The following is a 27,933-nucleotide window of genomic DNA, read 5'->3' on the forward strand; positions in this document are numbered from 1 at the left end:
ACCCAATGCACAGCTACAGACTAGGGACCGAATGGCTAGGCAGCAGTTCTGCGGAAAAGGACCTAGGGGTGACAGTGGACAAGAAGCGGGATATGAGTCAGCAGTGTGCCCTTGTTGCCAAGGCCAATGGCATTTTGGGATGTATAAGTAGGGGCATAGCGAGCAGATCGAGGGACGTGATCGTTCCCCTCTATTCGACATTGGTGAGGCCTCATCTGGAGTACTGTGTCAAGTTTTGGGCCCCGCACTACAAGAAGGATGTGGATAAACTGGAGAGAGTCCAGCGAAGGGCAACAAAAATGATTAGGGGTCTGGAACACATGACTTATGAGGAGAGGCTGGGGAACTGGGATTGTTTAGTCTGCAGAAGAGAAGAATGAAGGGGGATTTGATAGCTGCTTTCAACTACCTGAGAGGTGGTTCCAGAGAGGATGGTTCTAGACTATTCTCAGTGGTAGAAGAGGACAGGACAAGGAGTAAATGGTCTCAAGTTGCAGTGGGGGAGGTTTAGGTTGGATATTAGGAAAAACTTTTTCACTAAGAGGGTGGTGAAACACTGGAATGTGTTACCTAGGGAGGTGGTAGAATCTCCTTCCTTAGAAGTTTTTAAGGTCAGGCTTGACAAAGCCCTGGCTGGGATGATTTAATTGGGGATTGGTCCTGCTTTGAGCAGGGGGTTGGACTAGATGACCTCCTGAGGTCCCTTCCAACCCTGATATTCTATGATTCTATGATCGAGAGATCGTCTATGCAGAGTCCCATCTGTGTAGGATAAAGTCATTTTTTATGTTTCACATAGGCAAAAGTGAGAACTTAGCTGTGTAACAACCTCCTCTACATTAAAAGTGCATGATCAGGACAACTGGCCTCCAATTTAGGTTTTACAAAGAAAAAGTTTTACAAAACCTAAATAAAAAGGGTTGAAATACACAGATTTCAAGTGGAAACTGTTTTTTTAAAGTTATTCTTCAACTGTTGTGTTGGAAACAAACATCACCATGATGTTAGTGATGGGGAAGCAGAAAGTGAAGCTGACTATAAACAAAAAGTGAAACCAGTTTAGTGTACATGTTGAAATGGAATGATGTGCAATAATAAAGCACACCAGATTTTCAGTTCTTTCTCTTGTGACAATTCAAAGTGAGATTGTGAAGACAGATAAAGAAAAGGTTTGGGTTTTTTAAAAACATTAGTGTCCCTTTAACTGAATTCATACGTGTCTAGGGTTGCCATCCTGTTATCCAGTCAATGACTACCTCCCCAAAGTGAGCAGGAAGACTGGCTATCGTCCTCAATCCCACAACTGGACGCCCATAGGCAGGCTTTTCTGCTGGCGCGGATCCGATTGGAGTCATACTGCCTCTCTGTATGTACTTCAGAGAAAACATCATAACAAAACCACACCTGGCCTTTGAGAGGTAAGTCGTATGGAATTAGGTCCCTGTGGAAATAAAACAGATGCCCTGGCCTCATTTCTTTTCCACATCCCAGTTTTGGTCTGGATAAAGAAGTTGGCAACCCAATCCCCAAGTAAAATGAGCCAGATACTCAGTTGGTGCAAACTATCATAGACCCACTGATTTCAATAGAGCTCACGGACTTCAAAGGATCTACAACCATTTACACCAGCTGAGGATGTGGCCTATCCTGATCTTTAACCAAAAAGCCTGACTCTGAGACCTCTTTTTAAGTGACCCTTTGCGAGTGCAAACACCCACAGGAAAGGAGAGAAACACATCTTAGAGACGGGTCCAAAGACACACACAACCAGTACTCTGGGTAGAGCAACTGTTTGACACGTCAGAGCTGGGCTGATTTAAGGAATGTAATTGGATTTGTTTTTCCTGCATAAATAAAAAGTTGATCCCATGTCGTTAAATTCTCCCCTCTCCCGCCTGTAGCTCATAGCTAAACACAGATGCACCTGAAGACATTCACACGTGATCACACGGACATACTCTTACAGAGCAGACACGTTGCAAGGACGTGCAGTGTACATCTCCCCCCACACAGGCCCCACAGCCCCTATTTAGCAAGGAAGTCCCTTTGATTAAAAAAAAATAAACCCTTTCTCCTCCTCTGATCTCCAAGAAGTTCATCCAAGTCCAGCTGATTTTAGGGGGGTTTCAGGACAAGTCCTTACAAAGAAACTTTTTGATTCTGGCATCTACCTGCCTCCTCTATTGACAATATGGTCCCCCTTTAGAAGTTGTGCTGGGGCCTTGTCTTCCCAGAAGCTTGGCACACCAGAAGAGGGACTGGGGAAACAGAGTTTGGTTCTTTTGCGCCTTTCTTGACTACCTGGTAATTCAGAGGCTGTGGGCGGTTTCTTCCCCTCCCATTGCTGGGAGAAGGTCCGAGGTCTGCGAGCCCAGTCTGTGCTAACCAGTGTCTTTAAGAATGACAATTAAAAATAATAGATATGCATAATTAAGTATTGTCCTGGAGGGCCGGATAAGATGGGGACATATCAAGAGGTGGAAGGGACTTATTGTTTGGAGACGACCTTCACCCTCAAGGTTGCTGCTTTAACCCTTTGTGCTGTTGCTCTGACACCATTGACGACGACAACCAACGCTGGATGAATTCTGACCAGCAGCGAGTGCGTGCAAAGGTTAATCCCGGCGCTTCGGAAGCATGTCGAGGAAGAACTCCGCGATGCCTATGAAATAGACGACTTGCGCGATGCCGAAGAGCGGGGCGATGACCAAGGCTCTGCAGTACGCCCCCTTCAGGAAGGCCAGGGGCCCTTCCTTCTGCCAGATTTTCCTACAGAGGCACAGAGACACCGGTGAGATTCCGCATACGTTGACCCCACCCACTGCCCATCATAGTGTCACTTGTGCTAACGCAAATATTTCCCAAAGTAATTTATTGTCCGTCACCAGAATCAGGATGCTCAGAGTCTAACTGATCGCCATATGTGGGGTTGGGAAGGAATTTCCCCCGGGTCAGATTGGCACAGACCTTGGGGGTTTTTTTGCCTTCCTCTGCAGCATGGGTCACTTGCAGGTTTAAACTAGTGTAAGTGGTGAATTCTCTGTAACTTGAAGTCTTTAAATCAGGATTTGATGGCTGCAGTAACTCAGCCAGAGGTTTTAAGTCTATTACAGGAGTGGGTGGGTAAGGTTCTGTAGCCTGCAATGTGCAGGAGGTCCTATAAGGCAGGATCACAGAGGAAGTGGGAGCTGCTGCAGATCTCAGCCTTAGCTATCTTAGGGTTTTATAGTGCTGCCCACCCTAGGATTTGGGCACTTTGTCATGTTAAAACCAACAGCAATAGCAATACCCCTAGTCAACTCCACAGAGTCTCTGGTTCTGCTCTCTTTTCGGCTTGGGGCTGGGTATTTGTTTTCAAGGTTATTGCTTTTTGGGGAAAGGGGTAGTTGGGGTTTTCTGGTAGAAGGGGACACCTGCCCTATTAACCTCCCCCAAGGACAGGATAAAACCCTTTTAGCCATTCAGATAAAACAATTTAAAAAGAAGCCCTTGGTGCTGCAACTCCCTCCCATTGCCAAGAAGCAGGCAACGGAAGATGCCTAGAACAGAGGCATTGCAACCTGATCGTCTGGTAACCACTGAGGGCACCTTTTACCTGGTGCAGTCTAGGATTCCTGAGTATGTGTCCTCATTCACTCCCCTTTTCAAGGACTGCAGCCTTGTCTTGATTACTGAGGACAGAGAGAAGGAGAAAAGAAGCTTTAAGAACCCTATTCATATTGGCCATGGGCTGCCTCTGGTTCTTTCCCCCCGAAACTTCTGCCGGGTGCTTTACACACTGCTGCATAGCTCTTTAGTAGGCAAGAGTGATCATTTAGGGCCTAGCAAAGCCAAGATGAGATTACTGGGATTATGATCACAGATGAGATTAATCAGAGTATCAGAAAACAAGGGAAAACCTTAACTGTTCCTTTACAAATGGATTTAAAAATCCCCACACAAAACACAAAGAGAACACGATTTTCCAAACTGACTCTGATTTAGGGGGGTCCAGACCTCTTAAGGAGCCTGATTTTCCAAGGCCCAGCACTTTCTGAAAGTCAGCCCTGCCTGCAGTTGGGCCCCCAAAAAAACGGAGACACCAAAAAATCACTAGTCACTCTTAAAAATCTTGGTAATATACGATTACGGGAGGGAAAACAACTTCCTATTGTTTCTCACAGGTTAGCCCTGCAGACAGAGGCGAGACCAAACGGTGTTATTGGAAGGCATACACAGTCTAAGACAATAAGGTAATGGCTTCCCAGGAGCTCACACTGGATGTACAAAAGCCTGAATACACATAAGGCACGTGCTGAGCACACACACACACACCCACACACACACACACAATGGTTTCTACACAGAAACATGTCCATCACAAAGACGTGATAATGGCCACTTCTGGTCCTCCACACCGAGAGTGCCCCCTCCATCTGGTTTAACTAACACACACCACTGACAGTGGGGACTCCCATGAGCAGGGGTTGAAGTAAAGGGAAAGCTCAGCTCCTCCTCAGCTGGAAGCAGTGGGCAAGCTCTCTCTCCTGAGCTAGGGGGGAGCTCTGACCTCAGAGATCTCCCTCTTATACACTTGAGGGCATCCTGTGCCAAAAAATTTAAAATTCTGCACACAGTATTTTAAAATTCTGCAAACTTTGTCAATACATAAATGCAGAGGCTCCGGCTTGGCAGTGGGGAGCACAGGTCACTGGATACACGAAAGTGAGAGATCACCCTGCAGCCTCCCAACCCTCCACCCCTGGGACATGGACTCAGTGGTGAGGCTGCACCCAACCCTGACACAGCAGAAGGCCTGGGCCTGCCCCAGAAACACCCTAGGGCCCTGCCCCTCTGCACCAAGTGTGGGGTAGGCAGGCTCAACCAGGAAGGATCCAAATGTGGAGGGGCTCAGTGTGGGGGGGGATGCAGGTAGGGGGTGAGAGGATTCTGTGTGGGACAATCTGGGTGCAGGCAGCTCAGTGGGGGCGGGTCTAGGTGTGTGTGGGAGATCTAGATGCACGGAGGCTCGTTGCGGGGGTTCCAGGGGCAATGGGACTATGCAGGGGCTTCCAGGTGAAAGCGGTTGGGGCTCAGCAGAGAGGTCTGGGTGCTGGGGGAGTGGGCTTGGTGGGGGTCTGGACATGGGGACTCAGGGTGGTGCAGGGGGTGGGGCTCATTAGGGTGGGGGTTTGAGTGCAGGGAGCTCAGTGGGGGGAGGTCTGGGTGCAGGGGGTCTTGGTGCAGGGGGGCTCCAGATGCAGGGGTTGAGGTTCAGTGGGGTGGTGTTCGGGTATGGAGGGCGAGGGGGGGTCTGGGTGTACAGGGTGAGGCTTGGCAGGGGTGTCTGGGTATGGGAGGTCCCGATGCATGGGGATTGGGCAGATGGTAGAGCAGCTCCCCGTACAGTGACCTCTCCCCCTGCAGCTGAGCAGCGATGGGGACAGGAAGCAGGGGAGGATGCAGAGCTTCCTGCAGCTGGGGAAAGTTTCTGGGGGTGGGTCTGACACAGCCCCAGCCACTCCTTGCAGGGGAAGAGGAAGTCCCATCTTCTCCCGCCTCCAACCCAGCCCGGACTAGCAGTTGATCCTGGCTCAGGGTAGGAGCCACTGGTTAGGGTGTTCCCAGCCGTGCAGTGATTTACCTCTCCGCCAGCTGCTCCAGGTGCCTGAAACAATGTACGGGTGCAGCTAGGGAGTGGTGCATGACTGCTCTTGCAGCTTCCCTGTCCGAAAATCATTTTTCTGCGGGGAAGCAAAGAAATCTGCAGGGGGCATGAATTCTGCACACACGCAGTGGCACAGAATTCCCCCAGGAGTACTCTTATGCCTCTTTCCAGGCTGGTGATGTAAGGATTCTTCCAAATCTGGCTGGGGAGTTCATGGGGCTGTGAGCCTTTCTTCTACAGGACTCTCTCTCTCTCCTTGATAGTTCCTTCAGATCACCAGAGGGACATGGAGCCTCCAGTTCTCCCACCTCTCTGTGGGGAGCAAAGGGAGATCCTGCCACTTCCCCTCTCCTAGACAGAATGGCCCTGTCAGTGCTCTCTCTTCTCCTGGTACTACACAGAGGGGTGCATGGGTGAGGTTGGGGCATAAGGGATGTCCCCCTAACACACAAGCCATCTCCTTCCCCCACTCCCACCAGTGCTTGTCTGATTCCAGGGCCGCTTGGGGACATGAACTCTTTGAGTCCTTTGCCCTGTTCCCCATGCCACATCTCATCATACAAGGGGGCACAGGGCCACTTCAACGTTTGACACCAATGTCATTGCAACACAGCCACCATAAGTGGTAAGTTCCTCCTCCTCCTCACTCGATCCATTGCAACCACTGTCCACGAGGGGCCGGGAGCTCCACGATTGGGTGTCCGTGAAACTCCTTGTTGCCACCCTCAGGCTGACAGTGCCTGATCCCACTCAGGACTCACCATCACACGGATTGACAGCCACTGCTGCCGTGCTCCCCGCCAGGCACCCGGATAGGAAGGACACGTAGAATGGGGCCTTGACATCAGGGCTCTTCTGGCCCAGCTTGTTCAGGTTCGCAAACAACGGGAAGTAAACAATGGAAAACGGGACGTCTCTGTAATGGGGGGGGGGTAGGGAGAAGAGAGATCAGCACAGCTGCACCCCCCAGACCAAGCAGCCAGTCACAGCAGGAAGGGCTGGGAGATTCACAGGTCAAGAACGGTGTCAGGCCAGGCCTCTTTCCCAGCTACTGGAATGACGTGCAAGGAGGTTTGAGAAAGACATTCCCTCTGCAGCTTCTATATCCCACAGACAAGAGTCAGGAGGCAGATCCTCAGCAGATATAATTCGGCACAGCTCTGCCGGAGCCAAGGGAGCTTCACCTATTTACTCCAGCTGAGGATCTGGCCCAGGATGTCCAGAGTTCTAATTTTTTTAAAAGAGTTAAAGTCCCTCCTCCTGCCCGGTCAGTCCCATTGGGTGTTACTACCAATAATTAATTAGTGAGTCAGTCACTTGAGAAGATAAGAGCTTATGTCAAAGCCACTCTCTTCACTGGCTTCCTATGGATCAAATCAAGCTCAAGGTCTTGGTCCTTATCTTCAAGGCACTCCATGGACTAGACCCAGGATAGCCAAAGATCACCTAAGGCTCCAGAGGGAAGACTTGGCACAATGGAACTCTCTATAATAAGGGTAAAGCTCGTCTGCATGGGAGACGGAACTTTCCCAGGGGCTGATCCGAGACTGTGGCACAAACTCCCCTAGGCACTAAGGGCCATCACAAGGCTCACAACCTTCCACTCCAAGGGCAAGGTGCATTTCTTATGACCTGCCTTCTCTAACATGACTACAGAGAAAAATGTGTATTAACAAAGCAAAACGAAAAGTCACCCTACCGAAATGAGACACTCCACTGCTCACATTTTCCCAAGGGCAGAGCATGAGAGAACCACCAACATGTGACAGATATCAGTCACATCTCTTCATGCACGACTACAGTGATCAGTGTGGTATAAGAACCTATGTAGACTAGAAGGAACGCAGACTACCAAGAATTCTCATTCTCTCTCTCTGCCCAACACAAGAGCACTAGGGGCCTTATTCTCCACTCATGTACTCCATTTCTTCCCCAGGGGAACTCCAGTATCACACTGATCTATGGGAGAGGAGAATTGGGTGCTTGATACACATGTTTTTTGTTAGTGACCCAGACGATAATAGAATTGTCCAGTTAATAGCCCCAAATGCAATAGTAGCACCATTGCAAGGAGCAGGGTTTGGGAGGATTACTTCAGTCTTTTATAGATGAAGGTGCTCAGAGTTTCCGCGAGCACAGCCCTACCTTAGCAGCGTGGCCCCAAGGCCCTTGTAAAGCCCCATGATGCCTTTGCTCCGAAGCAGTTCCCTGGTGATTTGCGTCGCCGTGGTCCGTGTCTCCACTACCGACTCTGCTGCCCCAGCGCTGGTGGTGGTGGAGAGCTGGGCTTGTGCTGCCATTAACTTCTTCTGGGCCGCTGCATGGGAGTGACAGAGTGTTATTTATAAACCTGTGCTATGAAGGGGGAGGGATAGCTCAGTGGTTTGAACATTGGCCTGCTAAACCCAGGGTTGTGAGTTCAATCCTTGAGGGGGCCACTTAGGGATCTCGGGCAAAAATAAGGGACGGTACTTGGTCCTGCTGTGAAGGCAGGGGACTGGACTCGATGACCTTTCAAGGTCCCTTCCAGCTCTATGAGATAGGTATATCTCCATATTAAAAAACACAACTTTCAATTATCACATGGCTCCAGTGCCAAGGCTACACAGGAACTTGGACGTTTCAGAAAGGAAGAGGTCTGTGGTGTAAACTGGATACTGGTGAGAGGGAAGGACTAACAGCACTGGCTAAAGCCAGCCATGCATCCTGCAAGCTCCCTCCCCTCCAGAACTGCAGCACCCCTTCCTCAGTCCTGGGCTCAAGCCCAGCTCTGCCACCACACCTCAGTCCTCATCTGTAACACTGCCCCTGCAGTTCCACTCCTGGGTCTCTCCTGAGCAGACACGGTCAGTCATGCAAGGCTTGTGTGGTGTGGAGAACTGACAATTATAGACTAGGCTGAGTACAAGAGATCAATGCAACAGGGACTTTAAACCCTATTGGGATACAGGTCTTCAGAGGGGAAAGGCCACCAAAGCACCCAAAAAATAAGAAGGGCTCATTCCTAATATCTTCCCTTAAACAACCACTTTAAAATAAAACTGAAGAGAACCCCGAAATAAAGTACCCTAGATCTACGCACTATGCTACCTATCTCCCATTACCTTTCAAACCCAAGTGTACTTCTGCCGTTTGGTCAGTAGATGGAGCACATATCAATCCCTCAGCCCACACACATACAGAACAAGGTTTGCATTAAAATTGGCAAGGGAAGGTTCTTGGGGAGAAAAAAGGAAAAGAGAAACTCTCTGGGCTCATGGGGTGTTTGGGTTATGAGGTTCCAAAATTAGGATGTGACATTACTATGTGTAATCATAATGGTACCTCCACAGAGGAAAGTCCCTGGATGTGCAGTTGTTATGTACACATCACACTGGGCATACGGTCTCCGAGGGACGCTGGGTATGACAATTTAGCCAGTTTGCAGAATGGAACCCTACAGAGAACATGGATGCCAAGCTGGAAGAATCCTGATCTAAGCTGGCTGCAGCCTGGAGCCAGAAATACTTCCTGATGGGCAAATGCGTGGGGGCCACTGTGGGTTAGCTGAGTAGCACCATTACCTGATGGGCATTGTTTAGGCGATTTTAGGACCTAAGCACCATCCGTGGCAGGACTCCAGAAGAGATTTAGGTTTTAGCAACACTTCTCTCCTTTCTGTTGTTTTAAGTAATTATCTTATAATTCTATTTAAATTATTTCTATGAAGACACTAGTGCCAGCACATGGTGGACAGCTGGTGCATAACTGACAGCTCTGTCCACGCGTCTCACGTGGGCTCCAACAGGACTTCTCCGTAGTCTTAACTCCCTTCCCCGTCCCCAGCGCTGCCCATGAATCTCGGAACTGACACACCACACTGTTTTGTGCTCATGATCCCCTTTCCCTTCCTGCAGCTCTGCCAATTCGCCCCAGTCCTGACCTGCAACACCACCTGCTACCCCAGTCCTGGGTTCCTACACAGTTCTGCCTATGAACCTTGACCTTTACCTGCAGCACCCTTTGCTATTCTAGCCCTAGGCCTCTCCTGAGCAAAGAACACCAATGGTGGCAAATGGTACAATGCTTCTCTACTAGAGAGCAAGCGGAGATCAAATTCCATGCCCTGGCCACACGTGCCTTTGTTTGTCCCTTTCTGTGAGTGGATTACGCGTGCTCCAACCCTGAACCAGAGCTCTCCTTTCACTCTCACAAGGGAGAGTCTTCAGTTTCCTCTCAACCTCGTGAGTCAGAGACTCCACTCTGAGATCAGAGAGGAAACCAGTACCCAGAGAGGCAAGGAGGATACGGGACAATGGTACAAAGAGTCCCACAGAAAGAGCAGGACTGAAACGGTCCCTCCCTCCCCCTGAGAGCAGCAATGCCCCACACGGGGAGCTTCCTTCTCTATTCAGAAGAAGCTGATTGAAGCTTGTTCTCATTCCCTCACAAGAAAAACAGATGAGCTGCAGGACGGGGCTTCTGCAGGCAACAAGCCACTTGTGACGGGCTAGGGGAGGAGGGGATAATGGGGTGAGACGCAGAGGGGAAAGTGTCAGAGGACAAGCACAAGGGGACGTTAAACCCTTCTCCTGTGGCATTAACGGAGGAGTTTTAATAATTCATAAGCTGAATGTGATCATCTCTTCAGCATGCACAGCAGCCCGCCTAGCCCCTCCCATGACTTAAGCACAGGTAGTGAAAATTGCTTCCTCGTGCCACTAGAGGAGGCTCTAAGAGGCCTGAAGGGAAGAGCATGAGGAAAGCTCTGTTACAGCTTAAGACCCCTCTGCAGAAGGGAGCAGTGACCTCTACGCTCATTCCCTCCCCTTCTCTCACAATCTCTCTCCCCACCCCTGCTGAATCCCCTCAAGAGGTATCCTCCACTGCCCGCCTGTTGTACAAGGAAAGAAGAGATGTGCAAGGTACCAATTCGGCCTGCATCCTGCAGCTGGATTTTGAGCATCTCCATGGGAGTGGTGACAATCACCTGGCAGGTGCCTGCCCCGCAGCCGGCCAGCATCTCCCTCAGCAGTGTCAGCTTCTTCCTGCCCAGCAAAAGAGAGATTCAGTCAGAAGATCTGGCTCAGAGTAACGTGCCCCTGGAACAACACAGACAGCTTGGTTCCCTCTAAGAGACGCCAGCTCTCAGTGCAAGGCTCCATCCCCATGGTGATGGAATTACAGGACGGGGCCACAGCACTGATGCACAGGTACCACCGGCTGGGACTCAAAGTGGAGGTTGTCTTAACTGGGCACAATGAGCCAGCTGGTGTCATAAAGGCTGGGTGTTTTGGTCCAACATAATCTGCTCTGGAGCAGGGGAGCTGACAGCTCCCCCACACACTGAGCTCCCAAGTCAGTCACAGGTATCAGAAATTGCCACAGGGCCATTAGCCTTTAACGGCCTGCAGCTGCAGATGTCAGCAACCAGCAACATGTTCTCCTTCACCTCTTCCAAAAAGCCAGAACCCCACAAAATAACAGAGTCAAGACTTCAAAAAGGAACTGCTGAGTTGGGGTGTTCAATTTAAGACATCTTACTGAGGCCTAATTTGCAGAAAGTGATGAGCACCTGCCCTTTGAGAATCAGGTCCCCTTAAAGCACCAAAGATGGGTACCCAAGATCATGGTCAAAAAAGTTGTATCAGAAAATCAGCCAGAGGTTTTTTGTTGACTGCCATAGCCAGGCACCCTCTCTTAGGGCTCGTCTACTCTAAAAGATTAGGTTGGTTTAACTACTTCGCTCAGGGGTGAGAGCAGCATTGTCAAGCTGACCTGCATTGTCAAGCTGACCTAAGTCCCCATGTAGACAGCACTAGGTCAATGGAAGAATTCTTCCGTCGACCTGGCTACCCACTTTTCAGGCAGCTGGATCACCTACTCCGACGGGAGACTCCATCCCGTCAGCACAGGTAGCATCTACACTGAAGTGCTATAGTCGCACAGCTGTGCTGTTATAGTGTTGTAAGGTGTTGTCTACACTTAAAAAAGACTCAGTGTCAAGGTGTTATCCCAAATTTGTCCTACCTTAAAAAAAGAAAGTTATATAATAATCTGATAACAAGAGACTTCTGTATCCTAAATATTTACTACAAAAATCTACCATGATGAAAAATAAACAGCCAAAACACTATTTTTTTTAATAGGAGCTACTCTAAAGCAATGTTTTTGCTCTTCCTGATGGCTCTGTAGCAATATTCCAAGGTGGTACCGATACCACTGATGATACAGACACAAAGTCAATTTGGGTTAGCAAGACGTACTGCTGCATTTATATAAATACAATCCCATTCGCTTGTTCACAAAATCATAACAATATCCCACTGCATTGACCCAAACACTTGAACAGCCATTGTGTTTTGGGCCAATACTGTGTTTTGAGGGTTAACTCCAGCTCTCTACAAAAGAGGGAAGAGGGCCCTGAATGGTTTCCAAGTAGAATAAGAACAAACACATCAGTAAGTGATGGGAGGGGGGTAGAATCAGGTTTATTTTAAAGCCTCTAAGAGAGTCTTACAAGCAATAAGATGTATGAATGTTGTGTGACATTCTCAGGGCACCCAGAGTTGAGAGTCACCTTGTTACCCCTCCCATCAGCAAGAGGGAGCCCTTTTTTGGGGCAGTAACCTGGCCTGCCAGCCCCTCAGTCACTCAAGCTCTCTCCTCTGGGCTATGCCAGCCCTTATTTCACCTTGCAAATTAACAAGAGGTGCACCCCAACCCCCAAGTCCCTTTGAATTGTTCCCTTGTGATATCCCCACCCCTGACACTGGCTACATGCATAAATACCAGACCCTGTGCACCCAAAGGTGCAGTGTACCCCAGTTTAACCTTAAACACTCCTCCTGCAAACCAGCCAGCACTTTTGAGCATTTATAATAAAACAAAATAAGGTTTATTTATGAATAAAAATTTAAATAGAAAGAAGAGTGTGCTGGAAACAAGTAGTTAAAATTAAAAAAAAAAAAGTCAAAAAATGAACCGGGATCTACACTTATCAATTGTTACCTTTCCTAGCTAATAACGTAGATTTCCTCCCGAAGTTCAGTCTATTGCAGAGCTGGCTGGTTTCTCAAGAACCAACAGCCAAAAGTTCATGAAAGCACCCCCCCATCCCGGCCAGGGATTTTCTTCAGTGAATGGATACAAAGTGCCTTATCCTACATTGTGTTACACTGAAAACAGACTGGTTTCTATTCACAGGCAGGGTGAACCCTGCTTGCTACAGTTTCTTTTCTACCTTTCCATGGTTTCAAGTGTTTGTCACAGTTTCTGATGGTTTTCCATTGACTGTGGCAAGGGTAGACAACAGAACCTTGCGTTACCCGGTTGGCTGATTAGGGAGGGGTGACAACTCTCTTTTGCTTGATTGGGTCATCACCGAGACACATGACCTCCTGGTGACTGATCTCTGCTCCAAGTCCAGACAGCGTACTTTCAATATTCCCAATATACATTATCCCTTAAACATTATCCACTCATACATCTCGCAACGATTAGGAGTCTTGAGATACCTTACATGCTACTCTTTATGGATAAAAATAGCCCATGAGACGTGTTTGGTGTAGAGAGTTTGTCAGGTCTTCAGTTACAGCTGTTTGCAAAGAACAGGGGAACCTTTGCCAACAGGTCTCTGTATCACATATTGAACTTAATGGGCCAGACCCTCAGACAGTGCAAACTCAGCACAACTCTGCTGGTTTAAGTAGAGTGATGCTGGATTTACACTAACAAATAATGGTTTGAAAGCATCCTTCAAGCCCAGACTATAAATGAGCTCCTGGAAGCGTCACACTGTTTCCACACCATCACCTCAAACACAATACAGTGCACTTAGCAGTGGCTCTTAGATCCAGTGAGTTGTCAGCATCTCCTGCCACAGAGAAGAATCAGGTGGCATGAGAAATATCCTCACTCCCCTCTCCTCAGCAACATTCAAACAACCATTCAGCAAAACGATTAGGGGACTGGAACACATGAGTTATGAGGAGAGACTGAGGGAGCTGGGATTGTTTAGCCTGCAGAAGAGAAGAATGAGGGGGGATTTGATAGCTGCTTTCAACTACCTGAAAGGGGGTTCCAAAGAGGATGGCTCTAGACTGTTCTCAATGGTAGCAGATGACAGAACGAGGAGTAATGGTCTCAAGTTGCAGTGGGGGAGGTTTAGATTGGATATTAGGAAAAACTTTTTCACTAAGAGGGTGGTGAAACACTGGAATGCGTTACCTAGGGAGGTGGTAGAATCTCCTTCCTTAGAGGTTTTTAAGGTCAGGCTTGACAAAGCCCTGGCTGGGATGATTTAACTGGGAATTGGTTCTGTTTTGAGCAGGGGGTTGGACTAGATGACCTTCTGGGGTCCCTTCCAACCCTGATATTCTATGATTCTATGATTCTCCCCCAGCCCTTTAAAGCTCCCTCAAGGCTAAATTCACCTATCCAGTGATGTGACAGGATTGCTAGTCAGGCTGCTGCCTGCAGCTAATCCCCCATAGCCTTCATGTCAGCTGTTCAGATTTCTCTACCTCACATCTGCTCTGGGGGAGGATGTCAGTGGAGGGGATTATGGGCATAAAGCCACAGTGAGGATTATCAATGACTAAAGATAGATTTCTCCCTCGAGAACGAAGGAAGGAATTTCTCACTGAGTTTCCTTCTCAAAGCCCCCTGGGCACGGGATGTTCAATGAATCGCTGAACTATTAGACAGCCACCTACAGAGAGTCTGGGTCCACATGGACCTTTTCTCCCCTTCATTGAGGTGTTTTAAGAGACTCAGTGAGGAAGAAGTAGTCGTCTGCATCTGAAGAAGTGGTTTTTACCCACAAAAGCTTATGCCCAAATAAATCTGTTAGTCTTTAAGGTGCCATGGACTCCTTTTTGTTTCAGTGAGGAAGTGGGTATTTTTCTAGGGCAGTTGACCCTCACCACTGGATTGAGGGCTCTGAATACTTGGGAGAGTTATTCAGCAAGCCTCTGATTGTACAACAGCCCAAGAAGCAAGGTCCTCACTCCTTTTAGTCACTCAGGAGCCAGGCAGGGTTGTGTGCAATTGAAGGTGAACGTCAAATAAACACTCAATGTTCTATCAGCATCATCAGGACAAATAGATTTCACCCACTACCCCCTGGACACTAGGCAAAGGGCCAGCACCTCCACTGTTATATGTCAGTATGACTCCACTGACTTCTATGGCACTATGCTGACACACACCAGCTGAGGAGCTGTGCATACACCATTTTTAAAAAGGTACCAGATCCTGTGTGTGTCTATGCATCGCCCTAGGTGCCTAAATACGACAGTAAACAGTGAATTGTGGACCAGATCCTCAGCTGGTTTAAACTGGCATAGAGCAACTGAGTTCAAAAGGAGTCTCACTTAATTTACCCCCGTGGCAGTCTGACCCTATCAACGCAGAGACCATTTACCATTCCTGCATCCAGTGTAAAATAGAACACCTTCTGGCAAGCATGCGTCAGGGCTCAGTACTGTGGCTGTGGAAGCCATCCTTTTGGATTTCCTATCATATGTCATAAAAGCTGCAACCTTAAGGCACCGTGTTCCATCCTCAAAGACCGCTGAACGGTGGTCTTCAAACCACCCCCATGCACACGTGCCAGCCTGAGACAAAGAATGAGGATTTTCAACCTGAGTCAGTGATCTTTTGAGAAGGCTGTAAGCAATTGGAATGGCAAAGCAGAGCACGGGGGAGTGCACCCAGATCTCAACTCCTGGCAGCACCAGCTCATGCATTGTGTGGGTAAGCAAGAAATACCCCAAATAGTATCTGAATTGGCACCCTGTTGTGTAGCATCGGTGGGCAGAGGGTTAAACAGCGGTCATGTTCTAGCCCAGCGCTGACAGTACTTCCGTGATGGGAGAAAAGATGGATGTGAGAGAGACAGCCCCGTCACCCCCAAGAAATAGTCACCTCTGGGGTGGAACACAACAGCTGTTTAACCGCACATATCAATACTACACAAACATACAGGGCTGATCCAAAGGCCATTGGAGTCAATGGGCGTCTTACCATGGGCTTTGGATCAGACTTCTAATACATTTGAACCTTTTGGGAAGAGTGCAAGACATTATAAAATAAAGAGGAATCAGGGTCAAACTTGGGATCTGATGGAAAAAAAAATATTTCCATCAGGAGCCGGCAGAAGGGTTGGGTTGCCTGCCATTTAGCAGCATTAGTCCCCAGCATGCTCTGCGAACTAATAAGTCTCACATTTCTGTTCACCGAGCAAGACAATCCTGTGTACACAGGGCAAGAAAGAGGAAAAAATACCCATTTCCCTGCAGAATTCACTTCTGTCAGCAAAGAAGCAATTAACGCAATTGTGCTGAGCTTGCTAGGAACCAAAATCACTGAATCTGCAGCTTTCCAGGCCTATTCCAGAACAGCAAACAAAGCGAAGGTCAAGATAAGAAAAAATATATCTCAGAGGGAAATCAATGATGATAATGTGCCTTGGAGAGGAGCAGTCAGCAACCCAGACGGCCGGACACTGGGATATTCTGTAAGCAAACCACATCTTTTGTAACAAACCGAGACAGTTTTCAACCCACTGAGGCCAAAATACTGGGCAGAGCCTAAATATGAGAAACCCTACATGACTGCCACCGCCCACCACAGCTGTACAGCACACTGAGTTTAGGAGACAAGGGATGTAGCCCTGTGGGGCAGCTTAAAGGCTGCTCTCAGTGCAAATGCTTGTAGAGGCTGAGATTCAAGGCTAAGATTTCCAGAAGTGACTGCTGAGTGTGAGTGCCCGGCATGAGACACCTTAAAGGGGCCCAATTCTCAGACAGTGCTAAGCACCCAAGCTCTGAAAAATCCGTTCTCTTTAAAACAGGCCTCAAGTTGGGCACCCACAAATAAAACATTTTAAATGCATGTTGATGTCAAGGGTTCTTATGTACATGTTTGAGCGCTTTCCTCAATGGGGCCCTAGCAACTCCTCTCCTGTTTACATATTGCACAAACACAGCTGCTATCTTATCGACTGGTGTATGTACCTGGGCCTCCCACTGTGGGAAAGAGCATGCAGAAACTTCCAGCTTCAGGGAGGTGCAGGAAAAACGCCCGTCTCCATTCTCTGTAGACTGGAAACCCCCTATTCTCCCTTTCCTGCCTTCTCCTAGTCTGAGGGGCCTCAGAAAGGACAGATCTGTAAGAGGAGCAGAGTGAGAACTCCCATGTGGCTCCTCTGTCTACATAGTTCTTGGAGCTCCAGAGAACTTCCTAGCTGAAACACCAAAATCACAGGATGATGTCAGCTCTAATGATGGGGATGAGGCACAAATCTGAAGAGACACAGAACTCCTGTCAAGGTTTTTTTGCATCTGTGACACACACAGCAAGCCCCAAGCAGAACAAAACCGGGTCGGCTGCAACCTGGAGGATATTACAGCATCCTCCTGGCTGGGTTCCACTTCAAAGAGATCTTACAAGCATGAGGCCTGCTGCACCCGGCTGCTCATGGTGGACTCCCTGGCTGGACACAGCAAGGGGTAAAAAGAAGCTTTTCTTCTGTAAAGTCAAAACACAGAAACAAAAGCACAGGGGGAAATGCAGCAATACTGGTCTCACTGCCAAGTGGGGATGGGCACAGCTAGATTTTAATGTCACGTCCCTCTATTAAAACCCACACTTGAATTATAGCAGAGGAAATATAAAATACATAATCGGTCTATTCAGAGTTTCATAAGACACTCATGGGGGGGGGGGGGGGAGGAGGAGAAGAGGAATGTACCAGCAGTAACCAATCCCCAATCATGAGACATCCCCAGCCCTTAAAGTGCCCCCAGGATTTCGAGTACAGTCTCAGTCAGCCTTCTGTGACTGTCTGACTGGGACATGCACAGTTATGCCTAGTGGTCAGAGCAGGAGGCAGCCAGGAAGGAACCAGAGCCCCGGGTCAGTCCAAGCCAGAAATCAGAAGGTGGAGCTGAGGGTCAGAGCTGGGTTACTTGCAGTGTGGCAAGGCAAGGCTGGGAACACCAAGTCGCAGGACCTATCACAGACATCGGCAAATACCCGGTGCAGCCACTATACTGTTGCTAAGTTTAAGAGCCCATCTGTTGCCCCTTTTACCAATTAGGTGTAGCTAATCAGGTGGTCTATTACAGGCCTCCTGTGCTCACTAGGTTGCCTGGAGACTGGCTCTGCAGCAAACCCTGACTCCTGACACAGCCCACATCTTTGAAGCAATTAATTTTTGCTGGTCGCTCAAGGCAGGTTCATGGTAAGACTGCACTTTTCTGTGGAAAATAACGATAGCTGCATGCTCTGTGGATTGCACAGTCACTCAAGGATAGTTTGTTTGCGGTCATATAGCATCTGCAACAATACATCTCTCTCTCTCACACACACGCAGAACTTTATTTATGTGTGTGCGCAGGCTTTTTATCAGACAAGCAACGCTGACTCATGCAAATCCTAAGCATACTTCCAGCTGGGCAGCCACTGGCAGATCGACAGTTAAGACATTCAAATTCAAACTGCCAGAGAAGATCTTTGCAGCTTCTCTTTTTTCAGACTGCGGGAGCTGCAATCACGTCACTAGGCTGGGCACCAGCCAAAGCCAGTATGTATTTTAAGAGCACTGTATCTGCATGTACAGAACTACTAACTGTTCCAGCAAATATGACCTGTTCCGCTCATGCAAGGACCTCCAGGGCCATGTTCCTGCACCACGTAAAACTCAACTTCAGACAACAGGCCCTTGGACTAAAATAAACCACCCTAAACAAATGCCTTTGCAGAGCTCTCGTGCTACTTACCATCCTTGTAATCACACGCGCAGGAGTGGAAGCGCATTCACCTGCCGTGCAGCCATGCCTTTCTCCAAGACAGCAGTGTGTTATTCATGTCTAGGTCTTGGACCAAGAGCTTGCCCAAGGCGCTGCTGATCGACAGCCCTGGAGTTCTTGCTTTAGTCACAGACCAGGTGCCACAGGCTTAGCCACGTTACAGGGCAGGGTGGATGCAGCTCATGCTGGCACGGTCACTAAGGTCCCTTACTCTGTGATTAAGCAGAGTAGTTTGGTCTGCTGGGTTGCCAGCCCTGCCCTACAAGCCTGGCTTGCAGGGAAGAGGGCAGAGGAGAGGGCATTTGCCCCCACAAAGGAAAAGAGCTGCCTTGATGGAAAAATTCACCACAGCGAGCAGTTTGAGGAAAGGGATCAAACACAAGGTGAATGAGGGAGGAATTGTAGGGGGCATACGCTTGGCTTCATGAATGGGACAAAATGGCCCCCTTCAGTCATCTTATAGTTAACCACACGTGGCGTCTGCCATAGCTCGGAGAAGGTCCAGTGAACTGTAAGGCAGCAGCAGGGGAAGAGCACTACATGGGGCAAACTCTCTTTATAGGTTACGCTCTCTGCATCCCAAGGCACTTAAGAGTTACAGGGAGAAAAGGATGCAGACAGAATGGCTATGCAGCAGCTTCTAATGGCCCTTATGCTACCCAGGAGACATTACTGCCCATTCAGCCACCTCCCACTTTCCAGACATAACACAAAGACCTTCCAGACCTCACTCCATTTTAAAATCCGATCTAAATCCGAGCACCTACCGCAGACATGGGGTAGTCCGTATTCAGTAAGGGACAGCCTAGAGAGCCCCCTTTCTGGAGAGGAGAGGAGAGGAGAGGAGAGGAGAGGAGAGATGTTCCCATCCCTCTGAGGACACGGGTAAACTACCCACCACCACTACCACATCTGGGCATGAGCTCACACTTCCTGCTTTCGAACCAGGACTCTCCCCGCAGAGTGCTCCAGCTGACCGGAAACACACTGTTCCAGAGCAGACGCCTCACTGCATTTCTTCTCTGGCCTTGACTCTCACTCCCCAGCACCAGCCAGCATCTACCCGCTGCTGCAGGGCAGGGCATGCGGCAGGCTGAGCGAGCACCTGCCTTTCCCTCTCCCTCTTGCAGGGGGATCCAAGGACAGCGCTGCAGGAAAACACCTCCCTTAATCCACAAAGTCAGTGAGAAAGGAAAAACACCATTCAAACCCTACCGAGCTTCAAAGCTCACCCAGGGCTGGGCAGTGAGAGAATCAAGCAGGGACCATTCACGTTTCTCATGCAGACAGGACCAGCTCTGGCTCCCCAAGAGCCTATTCATGCTCTAGGCTGTCACCTTGGCTGGGGATCAGAGTTGGTTGTGAAGGAGCTTTGCCAGCAGCAAAGACCGCACATGGTGCTTTCCCCCAGCACTGCAAGGGAAACAGGAAGAGACAGGGGAGGGAGGGGCAACGTGCACCCACTCAGCACGACAGCTCGGCCTTCGTGTTCGGTGGTCTGGGACCTTTTATTTGAATGCAACAGATTAGGCCTGAGTGGCAGCTTCCGTACTTTATTGATTCCTAGAGGCATCTAATTGGGCGCATCGCCCAGTACAGCCTGAGAGTCCCCTGGTGCGATCCATTACTGCAGTGCCTTCCATGACACTGGGTCAAGGCAGCTACTCATCACTTTAGTGGGGTGTGTGTGTGTGTTATATCTGCAATATTTCACAATGAAGATGAAGAGGGGCTGGTAGCACTGGCTATTGCCAGGCACACAGTGGGACCCTCCCAACTCCCCATCGTGCTCTAACACAGTAGAGTCTTAAGTTAGATCCCTGCTGGCTATCCTAGTCCTGGGCCTCTCTCAAGCAGAGCCTGCCAAATCACCCCCCAAGTGCCTGGTGTTTTAGTGATGGGGGTAAATGCAAGGCAATTCGTAGCTGAGACCATATGCAACTGGATTCTCATGCCACCTAGACCAGTACCCAACCAAGCTATCCAGAGCTAGGGGAGTAACTGCACCAGCTATTTCACAGACTCCAAGACTGTTTGGGTTGGAATAGAAAGGTTGCAGCTAACTGCAGAAATGGAGCTTTCCTAAATTAATGCAGTGCCCGTCCCTGCCACAGCATGCATACAGGAACAGCACGAGGAACATGGAGAGGCCTATTAATCCTAACCACAACAACCCCACACACTCACACTCAGCCCCAGCACTGCCCACCTCCTCCCTTATGCAAGGGAACCAGGAGCCTAAGAGAAATCAAAACTGGAAGTCCATTCCCAAAGCTCCTACTACACTGTTGTACTTGACTCCAAATGTAAGCCATGCTAACCAGCCTGTGTACTGCCTGGGGCTGCCTGTCACAAAAAGCCAGACAGTCTTGGGGTGTGTGAAAGATTCAAGGTACAGTCCTTTCCTCTTCTATTCAAAGCTCTAGAGGCTTCATGGGTAGGATCCAGCCTTCCTAATGCTGAAAGAGTCAGCACTAAACATTGATCTGCCAGGATGCTAGCTACATTGAAATGTAGGCTTGCCAGAGGATGCTATTTCTCTGCCGGTCTCAACTGATCACTCTCTGGATCACCTGGTTGAAAAGATACTCCAAGGGTAAATGACTGGCAGCTCCAGGCCATTCTCCCCTCCTTTCAACGTGATCCTTCCAAAGCCTGTGGTTAGCCTCTGGTCCTCAGATAACCTAATGTTAATAGCAAGTTAACAATCTGCAACATCTTGTGCTGTGCAACATCTGGGCTCAGAACCAATGCAATCACAGCTCTGTCTCCACTCCAAGCTTCAGACTTAGCTACTTGGAACAAGGACAGATTAAGGACATATCCTCTCCCTGTTTGTACATAGCACAGAATAGCTACAGCTACTGAAAAAGAAACTTAAAATCTAAGGAAAAAACCCATGATGAGTAATTACAGGACTATTGTCGGTGAATCATATGGATCCTCAAGTATGAACATTAACTTGTGATTTAATGACCCCAGAACAACCAAAAAGTCACATACATAAAAGATATAATGGACCAGACCCTCAGCGGGGGTAAATCAGCATGGCTCCATTGACATCAATGAGCTACCCTGATTACACTGTCTGAGAATCTGGCCTGGTACATTATGTGGAGCTGATAAATCAAAGAATTGGTAATCGGATACAGAGCTTTTCAGCTGTAGGTCTCTAGTGCAAATCCAACTCAGGTAGCTAGTGCTCAAGAGCTGTACCCTATACATGACAATTATTTATTGGCTCGTGTGAAACAGGTATCTAATTCCTAGGGGACAAGCCTCCACACCACAGAAGTCCCTACCACAGACTGCTCTCTTATCAGCAGGGTCAGAGAGGTCAAGGACTGAATGGGCCACAGACCCTGAACTGTCCCCTGGGCTGGAGCAGAGATATCTTGGCAAAACGAGCAGTAGCTATTCAATGGATACAGGACTTCAGACTTCATGGCTATCAACCTGGCACCTTTCCCTGGCACTGAATTCACATGAACAAACATTAAATTAAGCCTGTTTTATTGACTTATGACCTTTACATGCAGGTGAAGTAGCAAATACCAATATTGGAGAATCAAAATTCACTCCCACTCCCAGCTGCCAAATATCTTCAAAGAAATCAAACCCCGCAAGATTGCAAAGCCACGAGCTGGTGCTAAGCTTGGGGCCTTCGACCATCCAGAACTCGATTCACCACCCACTCAGAATATAGTCATTGCAAAGGTGGGAGGGGCAGAGGAGCGTCCAATAAGGGGTTGAGAAGGAGGGACCATCCCAGCGGTTACGTGGCCAGTTGCTGAGGCTATGTTCCTGTGCAGACGCTTTCTGTGGAAATTCTGGCTACAGGAACCCTGGCTGAGATTTGGAACTATTTCTGGGAGCTTCAATAAAACCCTCCAGGGAGGGGCCTTTTGCTTTCAGTTCTGTACACAGCGCACACAGAATGCTAGTGCTGGCTGAACCGGTTCAAAGATGAATCCCATTCAGAACAGCAGGTTGCCCAACTGGGCTTCCCCAGTTATTCAGAGCAGACCAGTCCCAGTGAGCCCACATCCTAGCACAAATCCCATTCCAGCACTGCCAGTGGTGCAAGCCACCCACTCACCCATCTTTGGAGAGATGATAGCGGAAGAAGTCATTGGCCGCTAGCTTGATGGCCTTTTCTGGTGTCACTAGAGTCAGGTTCACCGCAGCCCCTGGGAAAGAAACAAAGGAAAGGAACACTGTAGCAGCAGGAAAGACTTGTTATCTGCACACATTCAGGAGCGCAGTGGGTAAGCTTTAGTGGAGTTTAAGTCAAAACCGGGCTAGGAACAAGACGGGAAAAGGTTTCAAAAGTGCCCAAGGGATTTAGACACACAAATGCCACGGAAAGTCAACGTTGGGCTCTTTTGAAAACCTCCCCTGAAGCGTCCCATTTCCACTTTAAACAAGCTTTTTATAATTTCCATGGCATTGGTGCAGCCCACAAATTCAAATCCCACTGAAGTCAAAGGAAAGACTCCCACTGATTCCAGCAGGCTTTGGATCAGGCCCCCAAGGAGGAAGTACACATTTTATGAGCCCTGCAGGCATCCTGTTAATGCTGTTTCCCAGCTGGGAAGCATCAAGCCCCCCAGAACAAGACTGTCACACTTAATTTGCCTGCAAGTCAGGTAACATATATAGGCCAGAGGCTGTGAAAGGCTCAGGGCCTGATCCAAAGCCCATTGAAGTCAATAGGAGTCTCTCCGGAGACTTCAGTGGCTTTAGATCAGGCCCTTGGCTAGGCAATTGTACTTCTATTTCCTTGTCCTCAGCGTCATCCTTCCAGCAGCCTCCCACTGGCTGCTTTGCATAGTGCTTCACTCTTTGTCTGTAAGGCATCACATCAGAGCCCCTGGACCAGTCCCAACCGGAGCAAGGAGACTGCCTCCCTCTGCGCTGGTATGTAAACAGCGCTTCACACCCACCGTACTTTTAAGTACTCTATTGTTGAGAGCAACAAATGGCAAATCCCTATATTGTGGCTGCCACAATGAATGGCCTGCCCTGCTCTGTCCTCAGACCGACAGCTATGGAGACCATTAAAATGAGTGAAATACAGGGGCACCCTAACTGTATTTAAGGGAAAGGGAAAACAAAACAATTGCTGCTCCCTGGCTCTGAGCAAAAAGTTGTAATGTTTGGTTCATTGCTTCAGAGCGTTGAGCCTCCTAGAGACCTGTGTGTCAGAAGGGACCTCCAAGGGTCATGTTGTCCATTCCCATCCTGCACCAGGGCAGGATCGATCCCTAAGCCACCCTCAAGAGAGGGCACCCAGTTTAGGCCATCAAGCTCTCTGGCATTCACAATACTTGGGAAACGTCTCTTTCATTCACAAGGCACTTTACGCAACAAAGCCCTACCGCATGGCTGTGAAAAAGTGTTATCCCCATTTTAGGGATGGGGCGCCCAGGCAGAGAAAGGTTAAGGCCTATATTTTCAAAAGGCTCCACGGATCTCACATGCCCAACCTGACATAACTCCTGATTTTCATAGGGAATGAGCACCCAGAAATTCATCCAGAGTCCAGGAGAGCTGTAGGTGCTCAGCACCTCTAAAAATTTGGCCTCACATTTCTCAGGATGGGCACCCAAAATCTGCAGGCACTTTTGGAAAATGGAAGCCCTAAAGGACTTGCCCAAGGTCACAGAGTGAACCAGTGTCAGAGCTGGGACCAGAACACTGGAATCCCTAGCTCCACGTCCTGTGGTCTGACAACACCTCTCCCCACACTGTGGAAAATCATCCTTGTAAGCAAAGAGAGCCTCCACTGGTCCCTGTCAGATAGGATAGGCCTACACGGCTCTCTCCAGCTACCACGAGTCTATGTTGGCTGGCAAAATCTCAAACACCTTCCTGGTATGAGACAGACAGATCAATCTCTTCAATTCACCTCATCAATGAGCAACCATCAGATGGCAGTAACTTCCACGAGCATTACATCCAGGAGATCCTTTGCTGAGTCACACACTATCTTACTGGGACTCTTGCAACCTCCTTGCAAGGCCAGATATTGGTTCGGTTTCAAAAGGTTTCCTAAAATGTTCCTTCTCCAGGGGCCTGAGTGTGAGATCAATAATCGTAGACTCGACCCTCTGGTGCCACACACCTGACCCCTACCACTGACGCACAAAAGTTTTCTCTTGGATTTCCCTACTGCCACTCCCCAGAGTAAATAGCCAGCACGTTCACAAGGCCCCATTCTCAGATGTGTGCGCCTAAGGTAAATTCCTATTCGAGTGCCCAAATACAAGAGCTGGATAATTAACCAAGTTAAACACACACACACACGCTGAGTGTTCAGGGGAGATTCTTGCAGCAGAGAAATACACCTCCTCATCCCCCACCCTATGTCACTAAATAACGTTACCTAGGTAAAAGTAAGAAAACCAAATATCCACCTCCCAATTTAATATCTATGCAGATGCTTCGGGGGGGAAAAGCTAATGACACCAGAAGGTGGGAAATGGGAGAGCGCTGACAAACATGGAAGCCCTCAAACTAATGAGGAAGCTTTCAGAGCAATATTATCTCCCAATCTCAAATCAATTGGAAGAAAACCCCCACTACATGTAAAAATTAATAGACCTAGGGTTTCTGCTAAACCTTTGACATTTTCAGCAAGCTGCTTAAGAGAGTATAGATAATCCTTGTCCTCGGTAATCCACAAGAGCTTCCAAATCACCACAGGAGGAAGAAATGGAGGACTGCAGCAATCTCTACAGTACTCAAATGTGCCATCCCCCCAAAAAAAATATTTTGCACATCCCAAATACACAGATGGTTTTTTCTAACCCAAGTTCACTTGTAGGAGCTATGGACTATAAATAAAGCCACAGGATCTCTAAGCTCAGATATAACTATGCCTGCACTGCATAGTAAACCAGGGTTTGTGTGACCTGTGCTTGCAAACCCATTCTTTCCAAGCTCACCTTTGAGCATCCACACCTCATACCCATGCCAGCACGTCCATGCAGGGGTACACAGACAAGCACACAGGCAAGCCACTCTAGGGATTAGTTCATGGTGTACTGTGGAAAAACTTGACAGCAGAGGATTGGGAGGCAGGATAAACTGCTACCATAAAACAAAAAGGTTTTAAAAGAGGTGGGAAATCCCATAAACTTCAACATGCAAACAAGAGTAACTGCCCAACCCTTTCGTAGCCCTAATAAATCTTTTATGTGGGCCTTCCGTTTACAAAATCCTCCAGGCCTTGTTATAAAATATATTTCATCATAAAATGCTGTGTCCCAGCAGCAACCTGCAAAGTGCTCCAGAGGTTGAATTGCCATTTATTTATTTATTTTAAATAATCACTGATCCAGGATCAAGGCTTAGAAATATACTGGTCCTGAAAAATGTCTGTATTAGTCCTAAGAGTATCTAGCCCTCTCAGGTCATTAGGCACAATCGTACAAAGCAGTGGTTTCCAGAGCTAGAAAAGAGAGACAGTGGCTATTAAAATCAAATCCCAAGGGAAGCGACGCATAAGAAAGCATGATGGTAATCGGAACGATGGGTATTTCAGTCTGAGCTCTCATGATTTGCCAGAGTTAAAAATTAATACTGTAAACCACTGAACAGCTGAGATTCCCACAACGGCCTTAATGCCCACATGACCGTGACTCGGTAGTTACATACCTCAAGTTTTATGACCAGAAAGAAACAGAACTGAGCAAGAGGTATGTAAATCCAGCTCAGCTTTCACGCCAGCAGTGTTATTTGGGTAGGCATGTTATACTGGAGTGGCCTTGCTTTGGATTCATATTTTGGGAAGTCAGAACATGGAACATCTGGAGACCTTCCAACAAGGAAAATTAAGGGTAAAAAATAAACTCAAACCAGCCTGGTACTGCAGAACCAATACATTAAGTGCAGCTGGGTGATCCAGTGAGGTCAGAAGAGAGTGGAGTGCTGCCATACAGGCACACCTCTGCTGCATTCTCCTTGGGAAGGGAGAGGGCAGGAGGCAGGCAATATAAAAATAGCCACCAAGAATATAAATAGCATACGTTAAGGCAAAATTTTTTGGCCATGACCTCAGCAGCCCAGAATAGTTCTGGCAGGTATCGTGTGAACCAGGGGACACCGCAGAGGGTATTCTTAGCAGAAGTCCCAGAAGGCTGTCCGGTTTGTGTGCGGAGGACTGAAGCACTATTGTCATGCTGCAGTCTGGAGACAGCTTGGCACAGCGACAGCATCATGCTCAAAAGCCAAAGTGACTCAGGAACAGAGCAGGCTGGGAGGCGCAGCTTCGCTCTGTTAGTCCCTTGGCATCCACGGGCTAATCGGACTGGCTGCCAGGAATTCTACTGGGACCCAAAGAAGGCCATGTGTTAGAGTGCATGTGAGCAAGTGGAATCCTACCTTCCTTTTTGTTACAGTGAAGGACACGTGTAACAAACCAAATCAGTAGGCTTGGATCAGGCCATCGGACCCCTTTAGAAAACGTTGGGTTCTCCTTGTAACAGGTTACACAGTTACTCTTCTGGGTCAGAGAAGTGCACAGAGCACATCTGTCCTGGGATAGATCACATGGAAAGTGCTCTGCTAATAAAGGCTCCTCTTACCTCTCTAGCTGTCTTCGGTACTTTTATGCCCCCACCCCCATACATCACAATCTTCAGTGCACTTACCCTCCCAACACCTCGGCGTGGTAGAGTGCAGTGCTCTTACCCCTGTATTACAGATGGGGAACGGAAGCACAGAGACATGTAGGGTATGTCTACATCACAGCAGCACAGCTGTGACATGACAGCTGTGTCACTGTAGTGTAGATGCTTCTTGTTAGAGTGACCAGATAGCAACTGTGAAAAAACGGGACAGGGGGTAAGGGGTAATAGGCACCTAGTTCCCAAAAATGCGACTGTCCCTTTAAAAACAGGACATCTGGTCACCCTACTTCTTGCAGAAGCAGTTTTTCCATCACTGTAGTTAATCCACCCGTCTGAGAGGCAGTAGCTGGGAGAAGAATTCTTCCATTGAGCCAGCTGCGTCTACACCAGGGGACATGTCAACCTGCGTCGCACAGGGTGTGAAGTTTTTCACAGCCCTGAACGATGTAGCTAGGTTGATCTATGTTTTAGGTGTAGACCAGGCCCCGGTACTTGCCCAAAGTCACCAAGGAAACAACCGCCGCAGGAACGCAGCCCAGACGCTGCCGTCATGAGATTTGTCCTGTTGGTAGAGCTGGATTGACGCATTGTTTAAGTCAGCAAAGCCACCTGTCAGAGCTCCTGGTCATCCTGCAGCTCCTGTTTTTTCTACTACATAGGACCCTGCCTCTCAGCCAGGGACTGAGAGGTACCAGCAGTAAACACCATGCTTTTGAGCACAGCTGGATGTGGCAGGCTGGACGATTTAGGGATTGGTAAAGAGAGGACATGGAGCCTTTCGCCCCTAGATCACTGGCTCAGATATAACTCAGATTGGTAGTAACAGAAGTCCAACTACTGTGCTGGCTGCTCC

General features: G+C 48.5%; 1 protein-coding gene across 2 annotated transcripts in view; it reads right to left on the minus strand.

The window, feature by feature from the left end:
* Nucleotides 1–1,811: 1,811 nt before the first annotated feature.
* SLC25A22 (solute carrier family 25 member 22) overlaps nt 1,812–27,933 on the minus strand; it is a 76,321-nt gene continuing 50,199 nt past the window's right edge. For both annotated transcript variants that reach the window (XM_073347154.1, XM_073347155.1), the window contains 6 exons: nt 22,544–22,634; nt 10,556–10,674; nt 7,793–7,964; nt 6,409–6,563; nt 3,596–3,671; nt 1,812–2,769 (listed from right to left, as the gene is read on the minus strand). In XM_073347154.1, coding sequence (XP_073203255.1) covers nt 2,616–2,769; nt 3,596–3,671; nt 6,409–6,563; nt 7,793–7,964; nt 10,556–10,674; nt 22,544–22,634 — 767 coding nt within the window. In that variant the 3' untranslated portion in view covers nt 1,812–2,615. The remainder of the gene's footprint in view (nt 2,770–3,595; nt 3,672–6,408; nt 6,564–7,792; nt 7,965–10,555; nt 10,675–22,543; nt 22,635–27,933) is intronic.

This window comes from Lepidochelys kempii, chromosome 6 (genome assembly GCF_965140265.1).
Source record: "Lepidochelys kempii isolate rLepKem1 chromosome 6, rLepKem1.hap2, whole genome shotgun sequence".
Lineage (NCBI taxonomy): Eukaryota > Metazoa > Chordata > Testudines > Cheloniidae > Lepidochelys > Lepidochelys kempii.